Raw genomic sequence first — 16,971 nt, forward strand, 5'->3', positions numbered from 1 at the left:
TTTCAAAAGAGTCAAAGTTTGAAAAGTCAATGTGACACCTCGGACTCGTATTCGGGTTGGATACGGGTTGGGGTGTTACAGAAGTTGCTCTCAACCTAGTGTTGGGTACAGTCTATTATCTTACCTCCCCCTTGCCTCATTACATATGGAAACAATGGACAACCATTTTTTTTTAAAATGTAACTCATATAATCTAACATTAGTTAAATCTTCAAATGTAAGTTACTATAGAAAAAGAAAAATGTTTTATATATTGACGTTGTCAGTTTTATTTATATAAATTATTCTGTTTTAATTTATTGATATTTTTAATAGAAGTAGTTAGTTTTATTAAAAGAATGAAAATATTTAAAATTATAATAAGGGTTTACAACTATCATCATAAACTAAATATATAATTTAGATATTTTCTTATAATATTGTCACAAGAAACTAGTCACTCTGGATTATACATGGACCATATATGCAAAAAGATTAAAAACTCAACTAAAAGACTCGAAAGAAAAAATGAATATGAACAAATCTATGTGCAACGGAAAACAAACCACATAAGGGATTAAGCTATTAAAAGACTAAATAGAATCGTAAATCAGAGATTAACGTCGTGAAAAACTATCAACTAACGTAAAACTGTGTATCCAAATTCAATCCAAAGATCAAGAGTAGGGAAGATCAACTACAAATAAACATCGTCTTGATCTGTCACGACGTCGTTAAATTCATCACTGAGAGAATAAAAAATAAAAAGAATGACCAAACGGACGAGGAAGAAGATGAAAAATGTGTCAAAAGACATATAAATACGCGCCACAAAGGTATAATTATTCTTATTAAATAAACAAAAAAAAACAAAAAAAATGATCTACGGTAAATAACCAACATCTAAATTGGTGTTGTCACCCGCTGAACAAAGTTAAAGAAGAAAAAATTTATCTAATCTATAGAAAACGAAATAACCCTAAAAACTTATTAATATTATGTTAAGAGATAAAATTTAATAAGGAAAAAAATAACGTAAAGGTATATTAGATAATGTAACGAATTTCTTTTTTATTATTATACGGAATAATAAATGTAAAAATAATAACAGTACGAAGTTATGCTAATAAAGATTAACATACTTTCATATATAATTCAATTTGAATCCTATGCTAATGTAAGGATTAACGCAAAGTTATATATTTATTAGCGTAATTTAATCCCGGTTGAACTCATGTAGCCAGCATCTTTCTGGAAAGACGCCATCAATAACAGTCTTGGAAGCATTAAATACAAGAAGCTTCAATCAGTCGGCAGGTCAGTAGGATGGCATTAGTGTAGTTTGCAATAAAGCTTGCGAAATGCTTTACAAATGGTAAAAAAATGAATAATATTAGGGATAGACGTAAAAGTTTATTGTGAAATGTTTTGCAAATAATAAAGAGATAACTAATCTTATGGATAAACGGAGAAATTTATGTAAAGATATAAACTTGAGAAATATTAAAAATGAGTAAATGATATATTTAGTACTTAAATTATTAGTTTTATTTCGTTTTAATATTTAAAATTTCATTTGTTGCATAAACATACATAACATTTAACTTTTATTTTATTTTGGTACCTTACCGTTAAAAACTTAATATAATTGTTATAACATGAGATATTTTATGGGTAAATTACATCATTCATCACTCAACTATCTTCTCACTTCTATTTTGGTCATTAAAGTTTATTTATGTTTTGTAATTTAAATACTTAACTTTCAAATTACTCCTAATTTAATCACTCTAACTTTCAATTTTTTTTTTAATTTTAATTATATATTAATAAAATAAAAAAATTCATGTCACAAAAAATATTAATAAAATTATTTAGAGTGATTGAAACATGAGCAATTTGAAAGTTGAGTAGTTAAATTGATTTTTTAACTTTAGTGACCAAAAAATGAATAAGAATATAGTTAAGTGACGAATGATGTAATTCACCCATAAAAATGTCACATGTAATAGTTCCGTTAAGTTTTTAACTACGGGTACTAAAATGAAAAAAATAAATATTAGGTATGATTTTGAAATAAATAAAAATTTAGATACTAAAACAAAATAAAACTAATAGCTCAAATATTACATGCATAGTCTACATATTAAAAGCTTAAGACTGCAATATTAGATAATCAATAAAACATCTAAATAAAACATCCAAAATATAAAGAGATTTAAAGGCTTACTTGATCATATAGCGCAGTAGAAATTTTTCTCTTATGTAAGACTTTCACTATATTATTTTCTGAAATAAGATCATTATTACAGTATCAAGAAGAAGATTTCAGAAACACCACGCGATTTTAATTATCTAATGAAAAACGCATGAATTCTAATGTGTCTTCAACTTTGTAGAGAAAAAAAATTTGGTGATGGAGAAGACGCAATGTGATCTTCACGACTTCCTAAAAAAAATAAAATCATATTATATTTCGACGTTTTTTTCTTAATACTATAACAATAATTCTAGTTTAAAAAATAATACAATGCGTACTTGAGCCATTCCCCCCCCCCCCCGGCGGAACCCCCCACTAATCCATCCCTTACTAATCTCATTTCGGGTCGAGTGTTTTGCAAATAATTTCAATTCCGTCTTTATTTATTTCATCACTCAATAAATCATACACGAAACTGTTTCAAACAGATTCCATATGCATGCATGTATGTATGTATAATATTTTGAAGCATCGTTTTCAAGGATAAATGGAAACAGCTCAGAGAAGAGTGAAATTAATTTCAAGTGCCACCATTTTCTTCGCCTTCTGATCCTTTTTGTACCCAACACGTGGCCGCGCCATTAATGGCTTCTGAAGCTTTCTTACTTTTGCTTAAATAAGTTGAAGCTTCAGTACACATTTAGATAATAGGAATCTTCATTTTTCATTTAAATTAGTAATTTATATTATATTTAATTAATATGTCGATAATATATTATTTAATATTTTTTTTAATAAAATTTTAATTAGAGTCTTATGTACAGAAAATAATACTAAAAAAGTTTTACTACCCATTGAAAGATTCAACCTATTTATTTTTAAATATAATTAGAATTTACATAATTATCGATTATCAAGAATATCAGATAATATATATATATATATATAGAGAGAGAGAGTGTAAAACTAAAAAAATTCATATGTTTTTAAGATCGTTAGATGAAAGAAAATCAAATGCTGAGATTAATAGTAAGAAATATAAAAATATTCATTGAGAAAAAAACAAGGAGTTTACTCAGCCTTTGATTTCCCTCATACAACGATCTTAAAAAAATGTAAAACTAAAAGTTTTATACTAGTGTAAGTGGATCGTAACCATATGAGAGGTATGATATAAGAGTTGTTGATGTATTGTCAAGATTTTAAAATATATATATTTTAAATCGTTAAATAAATAAAAATTAATAATTAAAATTAATAATATATTTAAATAAATTACTCTATACGTTTATTTATATATAACGGACATTGGTATGTACTTTGTTGAACGGGTTCTAAAGAGGGCAAGAACTTTGAACTCGTATCCTATCATCAAACAACCCTCATTAATATTAATGCTTAGATCTCGAGAATCTATATACTATTATATTTATATTTTATATATTAAAAAAATTAATATTTGGGAAAACTACGTTTACCTCCCTAAAATTTGATGGCAATTCCAACTACTTTTATATTTTGGAAAATATCCTCTTATCTTTACAAAAATAATTATAGCTCTTCTGTGTATAAATCATGTTTTACTCTTTAATAATTTACATTTTTAATTATTAAATATTAATTTATAAAAAATGATTTTATTTAAATCTTTGTACTATTACATGGATTAAATTGAACTAATCTCTATATCAATACTAACATGAATCAATCTCTATAATAAATTAATCAAATTGATCTATTTAATAATAGAAAGATTATTGTAATACAAGAGTTAATTGCATCATATGTCCCCCAACTATGACCCTCATTTCAAATTGGTCCATAAACTTTTGAATATTCCAATTCCATCCTCAAACTATGACTCAAGTTCTAAATTAGTCCTTAAACTTTTGAACATTCTAATTTCATCCCTAAACTATGACCCTCTTTATAGATTAGTCCCCAAACTTTTGAATATTCCAATTTCTTCTCCAAATTCATCCAAATATGTAATTAGTTTCAATCATAATCTAACCTAAATTTTGGCCGAATGATCTTATTAACAAGGGATGTGATTAGTATATATATATATATATATATATCTTGGGATGAAATTGGAATGTTCAAAAAGTTTAGAGACCAATTTAGGTCATAGTTTGGGAATGAAATTGAAATGCTCTAAAGTTTGAGGACTAATTTAGAATTATAGTTATAGTTTAGGGATGAAATTGGAACAATTAAAAGTTTAGGGACCAATTTAAAATGAGAATCATACTTTGAGGAAATGTGCTGCAATTAACTCTTAATACAATACAGCTCCTCTAATAGTGAGATTTGAAAAGTGCTTTCACGTTATTCTTAGATTTCCTTGTGTGGATAGCGGCCTCAAATTCAATACTAAAGCATTAGCTATTAACTTTGGAACCTTACTATTCTAGGAATCATCTTCATTAATCATTTGTGATCAAATTTTAGTTTGAGAATTAACTTATTAATGATTTTTACATTGCGTAATTAATAAATGCAGATAAATGTTAAACATACCCATACTAAATTAATATTATCTCGATGAATATGTCTAATATGTATGAATTAAAGAACAAGAATTAACTCAAACACATCATATTAATTATTAAGGTGTTTGTGAGTAGTTATTAATATAAGAGAATCGTCTCGAGATTCTAAAATATAAATAGATTAATAGTATAACTAAATAAATGTGAACGAATGAGACAACGATAAATTTAACTATGAAAAAGAAAATATTACAAGAATATACAAACAATCATCCATCATAAAATATTATATAAAATAACATACAAAATTCATATATATACTACTGGCGCAGACAACTTTTCCTTCCTCAACGTGTCATTAAAAGGGTTGATAAACTTTGTTCAAGATTTTTCTGAAATGGGCTGATTTTGTTACTGAAGGAGCTAGAGTTACCTGGAAGCAGATTTGTTATTTGAAGCCTGAGGGTGACCTTGGTGTTAAGGACATTAGCAGCTGGAACAGAGATTTTGTTTTTCACTTTATTAAAGCATCCCAGTTGGTAAGGGCTCATTGTGGGTGGCTTGGATTAATGCTTATGTTCTCAAGGGAGGAGACTTTTGGAAGGTGGATGTCAACAATGATCATATTATAAAATAATGGTTGTGGCATCTGTTGCGGTTACGGTGTCGCGGTTGCGGATACTGCGGACGTTACGTAACGTGTTGCGGTTGTCGCGGGCATGATTTTTTAACGTGTTACAGTTTACGTTAATATTGTATCGCGGTGACCTTCAAAACCGTTACGATGCGACCGCAATTTAATACCATGACAATGATATTAGCTGGAGTCTTAGGAAGATGTTGAAGATGCGGCCCAAGACTCCGTCCCTTTTTGTTGCAGTTTTTGGTAGGGAGTGTTGAAAACTAGCACTACTAAAAAGAAATCAGACCAAGAGGTGATAAGGTGCCTTGCCAGAAGTTGATTTGCTTTCCATGTCATATTCCTGAGCATGAGATTGTGGCTTGGATGACTATCTTGGAGAGGCTGTCCACTAAAGATAAATGCTTGCGTATAGGGATTAGTATTGATGGATGTTGTGTCGTGTGCTGTAATGCCTTGGAAACCAGAGACTATTTTTTTCAACTGCGCTTTTGCGAGGGAACTCTTGGAGGCTATTCTAAGGCTTTGCGGGCTTCGCATACAGGCCATGAAATGGGAAGAGGAGCTTGGATGGGCGACCTTGCATCTTGAAGGGAAATCTCTTCTGGTTGCTATTTTTAAACTTACTTAAAGTGCTTATATCGCACATATGGGAAGAGAGGAATTACAGTTTTTTTCAGGGGACAACTCGTTATTCTTCTGATGTTTTGCAAATTATCAAAAGGAGCTGTGCAAGCTAGGCTTGCTAATGGGAAGGTTGATAGGTTGGAGTTGGTTAATTCTCAATTTTGTAATCGGTGGGGGTTGTTCGTTTAGGGATCCCTGTTGTTGGTTTTGTTTGATTGTAGCAGTTAACTGCTTCTTTTGGATAGTACAATAAAAATTTATCTAAAAGATATTCAGATATGTAAAACAAAAACGAGAGACGATAAAAAGAAAAAAAAAGAGAAGATATAAAGAAGACGTAACAAAGGTTATAGTAATATAAATTCATATATTGACAATTAAGTTATACTAAATAATCGGTTAATAATTAGTGAGATATATTTGTTATCAATAAATTAATTTAATAAGTAAAAATTTATTGGATATCTATACGAAGTTGATAAAATATCATATTTTGAACGGTTGATTAAACCTCTTACAATGGATTAATATTGTCTTTAAGTTATAATTGAAATGTCAATTGATTATTTAGTAACCCTAAACCTCAACAATAAGGTATGGGAAGGAAGATTAAATTTAGGGTTGATACTTGGCAAGAAAAGAGAAGAATTTTGTAAGAAGTGTTTCTTCGTGGCGGAGGTTCAACCACCAACTACCTTGTTTTTATTTTCTGGCCTACAAGACCATGTTAAATCAATCCATGAGTTCATTGATTCCGCACTTGTTTGTGTGCTTCCTTGACTCTCTCTCTCTCTCTCTATCTGTCTGTCTCACACTCTTCCATTTCATCACTCAAAGGTCAAGAAAATGTCGATCATGGTGGACTGACTAAAACAGCGTCCATCAGTTTTCAGACAACTTGTATAAAGAGGCATGATATCATAGTTTATATCTCTGGAAAACCCAGATCTTTGTTTTCGACATTGTCATTTTTTGTCTCTCTCTTGTGGTCTCCAATGAGGTTGTCTGAAATGGATGTGATGTGTAAAACTAGAACGGTTTTGACGTTAATGGGAGGGGTTTTGAATGTAGCTGTTAGCTTCGTTGTCTTTTGCTTCCTCGACCTTGTTGATTTAGTTCTATGTTTTGTTTACACAGTCCTTGATTTCTGCATTGAATCTGAATGGAAGAAGCCTGGTTGTGGCGGTGGCGCCGGCAAGATCATTGTGTCGGAGGGAGGGGAGAAAGAGTCCGAGGTTGTTTGTCTCAGTTCAAGCAGGTTGCAATTGGAGGAAATTTCGGACACCCTTTATTCACGGCCTTCGTTTGTCACCGAAATCTCGAAGCTCACCATTAACGAGCTCAAGAAGCTCAAGTTCGATGCCGATTTCGTACGATCGAACGACAAGATCAAGAAAGGAACGGTGAGATCGACGATCACCATCAACTCCACCATTGTTAAAATGCTTCAAGGAAGGATGATCGGGCAGCATTTGTACCCCATTACTCGTTGGTCCGATTGTGATTGTCATTTCTGCAATTCTTGGACCTATTCTACCAAAGGCACCCTCTACGTTAAAGCCGCAAGCCCGAACGGTACTCCAGGTTTTTTAGATAGCGTTATAGGTTCACAGGTCGAGAATATAACTCCTCGACCTGTAAACCTTTGATTCAATCAAATATTACTCGGAATTAACTTTGATTATCATTGTATTACTATTAATCTCTCATTTGTGATATCAGATAAAGCAAAGGAAGATGTGTTATTCATCCATGGCTTCGTCTCATCATCAGCATTTTGGACCGAAACTTTGTTCCCTAATTTTTCAAGCAAAGCTAAATCAACTTACAGGTTCTTAGCGGTTGATTTACTCGGTTTCGCTCGAAGCCCGAAGCCGAACGATTCGCTTTACACCTTACGAGAACATGTCGAAATGATTGAAAAATCCGTGCTCGAAGCTTACAATGTAGAATCTTTCCACATCGTGGCACATTCATTAGGCTGCATTTTAGCACTTGCTATCGCCGTTAAACACCCGGGATCCGTCAAGTCCCTCACCTTACTTGCTCCGGTAAATTAAATTCCTTTGTTCATTTAGTAAGTTTTCACCATTTGCAGCCCGTTTAATGTCTATGAATGTGCAATGACAGCCGTATTACCAAGTGCCAAAAGGTGAACCGGCGACTCAATATGTCATGCGACGAGTAGCACCACAACGGGTGTGGCCACCGATGTCGTTTTGTGCATCTGTCGGAGGACGCTACAAGCACATCGCCCGAACGGTTTCGTTGGTTTTGTGCAAGAATCACCAGTTGTGGGATTTTCTCTTTCAACTTATCACCAGAAACAAGTAAGTCTTTAAACTTATCATAGAAACATGTAAGTTATAATTTCATCAATTTACAATCTCGAACATCTCATAGGTCATGCTCAAACATATCACAAGTTTCACACACACACACACACATATATTGAACTCTAATACTTAATTGAGGGTGCTCTTGCTTCAACCAAAACATGAAAAATTTCATGATCATTCATAAATTTACCCACCTAACCCCATTTATCCCAGCACAGCTGCCCTACAAGGCTACAAGTGGTGGAGCATTTGTCACAAAGTAAATCTCACCGTCCAAGGAAATTTGGTAGATTAGTCCATTTCAGATTGTACTGTACTTTGGGCACTGCTCAAAGTGGTCCTGTTTACGGGTATTTGAGTTTATTCGAGTCTGAATAATAAAAAGTTCGATTTTAATTCAAAACTTGTAGAATTAGATTAGATTATGTCTGCAAATTTTAAGTTCAACTTGAGATAAAAATTAAATATATTTACTTATTGATGATCGAATTAAATTTTGATTTTTCATTCGAATCTGAATAAAATATAATTATGGATAAAGTCACATTTGATGGAGATAGATGTTTAATGCAAGAAAATTGGGTGCATTTCATTTATTAGGGTTTCTGCCATCCCCTTTTCTAGTCATAAAAAAATCATTAATTTATGCCACTGAATCATCATCTACCATCTCTCTTGACTTTCAATGCAATTTTTATTACAACTATTCACTTTTTTGTTGCCAGGATGAGGACCTACTTGCTCGAAGGGTTCATCCGACACTCCCATATCGCCTCCTGGCATACTCTCCACAACATTATTTTCGGCACCGCCGGCAAGCTTGACCGCTACTTGGATGTCGTCCGTGACCGGCTAAACTGCGACGTCAATGTGTTGCATGGCAAGGACGACAAGGTTATCCCACTCGAATGTAGTTATAATGTTAAGAGGAGAATCCCTCGTGCTCGAGTTAAGGTTGTCGAAAACAAAGATCACATTACGATAGTTGTTGGTAGACAAAGGGAATTTGCCGAGGAACTTGAGGAAATATGGGAGAAATCAACAAGAATTTGATTTATAAAAGAGGGGGAAAAAATTAATTCGCCATGTTTGATTAAGCCATCTGAGTTGCTCAATTACTTGTAATCACATATAAAGCTTTATAAGAAAAATGTCAAATATTTGAAGTTATTTTAAATATTAGAGGTGAAAATATACAAAAAATTAAATTAAATACTTAAAATTAACAAATATTTAACCCAAGAAAAAAATGAGGTATTACAGTAGTGATTGATAAACCTATCCTTGATAGGAGACTTACAATAGAGTTTCTCTCTCTCTCTCTCTCTCTCCAGAGTTTTTTTTATTTGTCCAAAGAGAGTTTACTCATTAAAACTTCATTGTCCTCCAAAAAATATATAATTCATTATTTATCTTGTAAGTTTACATATTTTAAATGATCCTTTCAACAAATGATGTTAAGTTCCGCCATTACTGCAAGATACAAGGTGGGTCCATATTGCACATGAAAGCAAATGCAGAAGAAAAATGTCGATGCAGTGAGAATTGATAGCACACCCATCATCTGGTCATCATCATACAAGGTCCCTTAGGACACGATTTTCGGCCATGGTACAACGGCTACAGATATAGTTCGATAAATAAAGAATTGAATTGACGATGCTATTCATCGAACTTAATCCATGTATAATTTTGCTTGCTATACGTGTACGTGATGCAATCCTTCTGGACTAGCTAACGAATCGTTAGGCAATCCGGGAGTCTTTTGTATACCTCTTTCCAACAGCTCGAGAAAATCCATCACCACGGGATCGGACCATGGACCTCCTAGAGGCGCCTCGGCACCTGCAACCCACCCTAAATGCCCACCTTTGGGTGTCACTATTAACAAACAGTTCCGATTAGCCTAAGACAACAACCGTAAAACTGTCATTAGAAACAATGCTTTGAAACGAAGAGGATATCTGCAGGATTAATCGTAGCTTAACATGCATTTGCAGCCATCTGTGCCGTGTTCGAATATAATATATAATGTCTCGCATGAATGACGAGGGAAGGAAAAACTAGATTCAGGCCTCAATCAATTGGATATCGAGAGAAGAGGTGCCGCAAAATTGGATTTAGGAGTCTTTATGTCAGCCATATACAGATTCTATAAAATGGAGGTTTGTCTACATGGTTAGTCCATTCCATGAGAATGCTTGTCTACATGGTTAGCCCATTCCATGAGAATGCTTAAATTCAAACTGAAAAACGTATAGCTCGATAAACTAGAGAGCTATCGATGTACCTCGATTTCTTGCCGAGGAATTGCCCTAGCAGGTGAAATCGGATCATTTGCAGCCTGCAATAGCACAGTTTTAAATAATAAGTTGCAGGCAGTCGGGGAAATTTCCAAAAACTGAGCAAAAATGCAACTTCTACTCAAAAGATAAGCAAAATAAATGGATGGCTAAACAGCAATGCGTGTCATAGAAATGGCAACTTAATAAAGAAGATGTTCAACAATATGGTAGTAGTAGGTAAGAATCCGAGGAAAAGCTTTATCGGAATCGTTACAAATATATCACCTGGATGCAGAGCAATGGAATTTGAACATGTTTTATGGAATGAAAACAGCTAGCCTTGTAGTAGTACTCATCCAACGACTTAAAACCAAACGAAACTGCAAGGCAACATAGAAAGATATAAGTAAAAAATGTTTCAGTATAGATCCCATTCCACTTCTCGAAACTAAAACAGTAGTTAAGAGCATACCTCGTGTTAATCCTTCGTCAAAGTCCCTAACGCGTTCTGCGTTTAAAGCCAAGGGAATGTTGAATTCACCCCCGATGTCTTCGAATAGGAGGATATGCCTATAGAACACAAAAGAATCAAGTGATGATGCGGAAACTGGAATGTCGAGTTGATAAAAGTGGAAGTCGAACAAAATGTGGCTTGTGGAGAATTACTTCTTGAATATTTCACGGATGGATCTAGCAAGAGCTCTGTCGTAAACACGGTTAAAGCCCTTGGTGAATTCCTCAAAAGCATCAACCAAATTGAAAGGATTGCACAATGAGACAGCACCGGAAAGAGGGCAAGCATGAGATTCCTGCAAGTGGAGTGCAACCAAAGGAACAAATGAAGATGGAGAACAGAATGGGATAAAAAAAGTACAAATTTTCATATTCCAAAGCAACGAACATAGAGTAGACCAGTAGCAAAATCAGATTAAAAACAACTATTCAAGCCATATTTTAGTATAAACTCTAAAACACAAAGACATATGGGTAAACTAACTTCCATCTGTCACCTATGTTCCTACTCTTAAATATCATGTCGGACACATTATGAGATATGAATATAGGATATGATCCTCCAAGGACTCTCCAAAACCATGAGAAGAAAAAAAACCCCAAAAAATTGAACATTCCTTATCGAACACATGCATTCACACTCGAGTATGAGTATCACTATTAAAGCAAAATATTTTTATATATAATCATTTATGTTGCGATCTTACATCACCAAGATATCGAACAAGAATGTTAGCACCAAGAGACCAACTAACAGCATACAGATTAGCTTCTGGGTATCTAGAGCCAACATGTGCCACTACTTCACGCATGTCCCCGACAAAGGAAGCTGAATAGAACTGCACACACAGAAGTATATTATTAACAAATCGCCCAAATAGAGGAGCATAGAAGGGGAAAAGGGTAATCATTACTTGAGGAGTGGTGACTGGACTCTCGCCACAACCTCGGCTATTGAAAACCACGGCGCGCCACCCTTTATTCTTTGCTTTAGTTATCAAATGTCTTGGATATGAATCCTGGCTTCCTCCAGTCAAACCCGGCTGCAAATTTCAAAGAAAAAAGAAGTTCAAGTAAAATTCCAAGTTACTTGGATAAGATGATTAACTAACTAGTAGTGTTTCTTTTCAAAGATGAGGATATCATTTCATGTTGTACCAGCAGAATGAGGATTGGGGCATCGGGAGGGAGGCTGTAATGGTCGCCGGAGACCCAGTCTAGCGCGACGGTGCCGCCGTCTTCGACACGGAGGCATTCCCGACGTAACCTGACGTCGGGGACGTTGCGGAAGAAGGAAGCGAAAATGGTCTCGACGTGTCGGTTCCAACCGATGAGGGGAAAAGGTTTGTAAGGTTGGCGGAGGGTGGAATGGAGAGCTGGGAGGAAGCGGTCGCGAGCTCCGCCTAAGACCTCCAGGGAAGGGTGGTGATCAGGGGATGGTGTGCTGGTTGTGGTGGTGGGAGTGGAGACGTGGAAGGCAGTGACTGGGTGAAATCTGTGGAGGGAAAGGGATATGGTGAATGTGGAGCCGAAAGAGAGTTTGGCCATATGGTTGGTGTTGGAGAGGGAAGTGATATTCAATCGACCCGAAAAGGCCAGAGCTAGAAGTGTGTATGATTTTATATATGATTTATACAAATATAATATTAATATTTAGAGATTTATATTTCTTTTTCCCTTTTTCGTAAGCTTTATATTATTAGCTACAGTTTTTTATTAAAGGGTAAATTAAATCATTCCTCACTAAATTTTATTTTCTCACATATTTACTCACTATATTTTCAATTCTTCCGATTTACTCACTAAATGTTCGAATTGTTCATATTTTGACCACTTTGAATTATTTTATTATTATTTTACTATGTTGTCGTCCACTGTTTGCCGACGTTAGATGCCACCATCGACGGTCGTAGATGGTGGCCATTCGGTCATAGATTTCATCGATCTCTTTGTCTCAACCCCTGATTTCGAGTTTGAACTATATTTTGTCAGAAAATGTTCAAAATTTGATCAAAAGTGAGAAAATTGAAACGTCGACCGCCATAGATGGCGATCCTTCGGTCCAAGATTTCATGGGTAACTTCGCCTTGAACCCTTGAGTCTAAATCCAACCTTTATTTTGTCAAAACATGCTCTGAAGTCAACAAATAGAAAATCAAAAGTGATGAAATCAAAATGTATAGTCGAGATTCAAGGGTTTTATGACATTTTACGGTGAAACAACCACTAAATTCAGACTCAATGTGTCAAAGCTAGTCTCTCAATAGAAATTTGAGATCAAACAATTGTCGGTTTCAAAGGTTAATAGCGGTCGAAGATGACAAGAAAGGACGATGGTGATGTTATAGATGGCGGAGACGTGAAAATATTATTTTTATTATTTATTTTAAATTATTTTTATATTTTAATAATAAAAAATGCCACATCATATAATAATAATAATAAAATAATTTGTAGTGACCAAAACTGTAACCCCCTCAGACCGTGCGAGTGGCCCGATCATATCCGGGGTGTCACATTAGGGCCATTGGAGCAACCCACCATAAAAATCTCGAAAAAAATTAATTTTTTATTAAAACATATGAAATCATAAAATAATTTATAAATACAAAATTAAAATTTAATAATATTCATAAATAAAAGAGATTTCAGGCTCAGATATAAAAACAAAATACAAGTTACATGCCCCCTAATTCCATGCACCGTACTCCATAAGAAACGCTAATGAAACTCCCTTACTGACGTCAATACTTGCACTGATTCAATTCTTTTAACCTGAAAATGTGAGTAACAGAGTGAGCTTTGGGAAGCTCAGTAATACAGAACTACCAGCTGATGCTGAAAAACATGCAGATAACAGATAAACATAAGTTTCCTTATTGATTCATACATCTACAGACTTTTATGTTAGCTTAAGTCCCACTGATATCTCAGATAGTAAAAGACAGTAAGCTTTCAGTTCAGAGGAAATGTTTTAGATAATTGGGTTAAGGAGATCAAAATCAAATGTCTAGCGTGTTCCCACAAAACCAGTGAAAATATATAGATCTTTTTAAAACATAGCAGTTTAAAACGTATTTTTCAAAAACCATACTAATCCCTCTAACCAAACGCCATATGCAGCTCTCCAGAACTGCATAACCTAAGAGAGCACATTGGGCCGTGAGAGCCTACTTAAGAAAGATTTCAGGGGCCGCAAAGCCTACCCAATGGTCGTCTTAGGTTCATAAGAAATTATCAGTCGGTGATGAACCTATACAAGAAATTATCAGTCGGTGATGAACCTATACAAGAAATTACCAGCAACGATTGAATCTGCAGACATAAGGAATTACCAGTCAATTGTGAACATATACAATGAATTAACAATAGCATCTGAACTTGCCAGAGTCTTTAGTCACACTTAGGGATGGGCATGGGTCGGGTTTTTGGTCTACCCAACTCGACCCGAGAACAAGGAGTCCTCCACCCGAGATCAGACCTGAACCCGACTCGATATATAACTTAAAAACTCGACCTGACTCGAAATAATAAAAAAATATTTTTATTCAATAAAAATAGTGACTTAATTGAAAAATAATAATATATATAGCAGTATTATTGTAATTATTCCTAAATATTTAAGGTAAAATTATATTTTTTCGTTTCGGGTGGGTCGAGAAATTTTCACCCTGAACCCAACCCGACCTGAACTTTACATGAAAAAACCCAACCGAACCCGAAATTTTTTAAAAAAATTCGACATGATCGGGTTAGGTTGGAACCCGTCAGGTTCAGGTTCCATACACATCCCTAGTCATACTAAAGTCCCAGAATACCCCGTATAAAAATAATTTCTATCAGTAAACAGAGATATTAGAAACCAGAGTAGCGATCAGAACATAAATCAGAGAAAACATACATGTAATCAGGGAATACACTAGAAGTTCCAAATATTATTCGGAGGTACTTGATAATCTTATCGGACAGGGAAACACGGGTTTTCAGTATACTCATATAATGCTGGAAATTAAAATCACTATAAAAATAGTTCATTAGCTGACGAATCATCAGTTATTCAGAACGTGATTTATCATGATCATATAGTATTCAAACATTTTTTGGAGGCACTATGAAATCAGAAAGGTATTCAGAATCCTTTGCATTTAAGTTACTTGTATTTTCAGATATAACATGAATGATTCCATTATTCAGGAAATCAGAGGCATTTTGGGCATTAGGTTCTTAGAGAATTCTTGGTGATTTGAGCTGATAAGGGAGATAAGAAGATTTACGGCATCTACGACTTGTGTTGATCTATCGGAATATCGAGTTAACTTGAACTGTACAAATCCCATCAATGATATCTATCAACCAGTCAAATCATTGCACTTCCATAATATTCACTTTATAATACAAATAACTCTTGTCCATTGATCATCTTCAGAATCATCGCTGAATGAGTCTTAGGGAGATAAACAGGTATTCCAATGGTCTTTATTCCAATTCGACATTACAACGTTATCAGGAAATGTCGATGTGTTTGATTCATGGTTCATAACCCTTAGGAATTATACATCATGTAAGTTCATCAGCATTTCCAGACTTATCCAAGTCACTCACTTAATACTAAGTAATCGAGATTACTAAGGTCATTTAGTAATCAAGACTATCCCGGCTACTTCGGAGTTTCCAAAGTAATTCTATCGTTTTCAAAATTCGAATACATACAATAATTTCATTCCGTTTAACTTGGTCATATAATATAGTCATATTGGAATACAAGGTTGATTTGTTCATTTCAAAGTTGAGGGTATTTAGTTATTCTATAGCTTGGACGTGCTTCGAATAATATTACACTTCAGGGGCATTCTAACTAAATCAGGAATTTAATATGTGATTTCCAGATTCGAGTGGATTATAATTTAAGTTCTCAAGTCGTCTATATTATCATATTCATCCATAGTCATTTTTACTCTTTAAGTTCAGATTTCTTTATTCATTTGATCACTGGAGGTTATTTTCACCACTAGGGGAAGTCTTGGTCTTTTTTAACATTCCAAGGGCATTTTTGTAATTTTACCTCATAGATGGAAATTTCTTATCCAAATATTTCCAACATTTAATCTTTAACGAGATTATCAGGATTTACGTGTTATGAGATTGATTAATTTACTGATTAAATCATTGAACTAAAATTTGTTTCCGATCAGTCTACCAATTTCTTTTTCGAGACGTCAGAGTCTTATACAATGTTCCGTCTTTATTCCAATTTACTTTTGAGTCCAATGATAATTAACTAATTCTCATGGACTAATTATTCTCATCCATGTATTTATCAATTATCAATGTGTTCCGGAAAGCATGTAAAAGATAGAATAGTATTACCTCGATTTATGTTCTCCACCGATCAAACATTTAATCTCCATTTGATCACTCTCGAACTTGAATTCAATGACCAATAATTCCTCGGATACATAACAAACGAATTTACGTTAGAAACTGAACTTAAATGAGAAACCAATTTGAATCCGAACATAAAACATTGAAAAACGTCTTACCATGTGTGAAATTGGAGAAACAAATTTCGTATTCGGACTCATGATGTCGAAAAATATAAAATAGTGATTTTTGAAAAACTTGACTTTTTTAATCAAAGTCAATGATCAGACAGATAAAGTCAACGGTTTGACCGTTATACGGTTAACGATTCGGGTCAGGTCAAACCAGTTCGATTCGGGTCAAACTAGTTGGGCAGGCATGTCAGGTTGACCGATTTCAGTCGGGTTGGGCTGGTTCTGACCTGCTAGACCGGTTCTAGAAGATTTTCAGGGCTGACAGAACATGCCCACGTGCACGCGGAGGCGCATGGGGGTGTGTGGCGTCGTTCTTGGGATGGTCGGTCGATTGCTCT

At 34.2% G+C, this 16,971-nt stretch overlaps 2 protein-coding genes across 2 annotated transcripts; one reads left to right on the plus strand and one right to left on the minus strand.

The window, feature by feature from the left end:
* Positions 1–6,728: 6,728 nt before the first annotated feature.
* Positions 6,729–9,335, plus strand: LOC120140552 (probable lysophospholipase BODYGUARD 1). The gene is made up of 4 exons (XM_039155524.1): positions 6,729–7,516; positions 7,664–7,992; positions 8,072–8,271; positions 9,006–9,335. The coding sequence occupies exons 1-4, from the start codon at positions 6,937–6,939 to the stop codon at positions 9,331–9,333; spliced, it is 1,437 nt and encodes a 478-aa protein (XP_039011455.1). The 5' UTR covers positions 6,729–6,936; the 3' UTR covers positions 9,334–9,335.
* A 503-nt stretch (positions 9,336–9,838) lies between these two features.
* On the minus strand, positions 9,839–12,670 carry LOC120140553 (embryogenesis-associated protein EMB8-like). Its single transcript, XM_039155525.1, has 8 exons — positions 12,237–12,670; positions 11,993–12,121; positions 11,786–11,917; positions 11,232–11,374; positions 11,038–11,135; positions 10,851–10,945; positions 10,571–10,624; positions 9,839–10,186 (listed from the first exon to the last, which is right to left on the minus strand). Exons 1-8 carry the CDS (start codon positions 12,624–12,626, stop codon positions 9,980–9,982), a joined length of 1,248 nt encoding a protein of 415 aa, XP_039011456.1. The 5' UTR covers positions 12,627–12,670; the 3' UTR covers positions 9,839–9,979.
* Between the last annotated feature and the right edge of the window lie 4,301 nt (positions 12,671–16,971).

The sequence above is a fragment of the Hibiscus syriacus genome, unplaced genomic scaffold (assembly GCF_006381635.1).
Source record: "Hibiscus syriacus cultivar Baekdansim isolate YM2019G1 unplaced genomic scaffold, ASM638163v2 tig00110785_pilon, whole genome shotgun sequence".
In the NCBI taxonomy this organism is placed as follows: Eukaryota; Viridiplantae; Streptophyta; class Magnoliopsida; order Malvales; family Malvaceae; genus Hibiscus; species Hibiscus syriacus.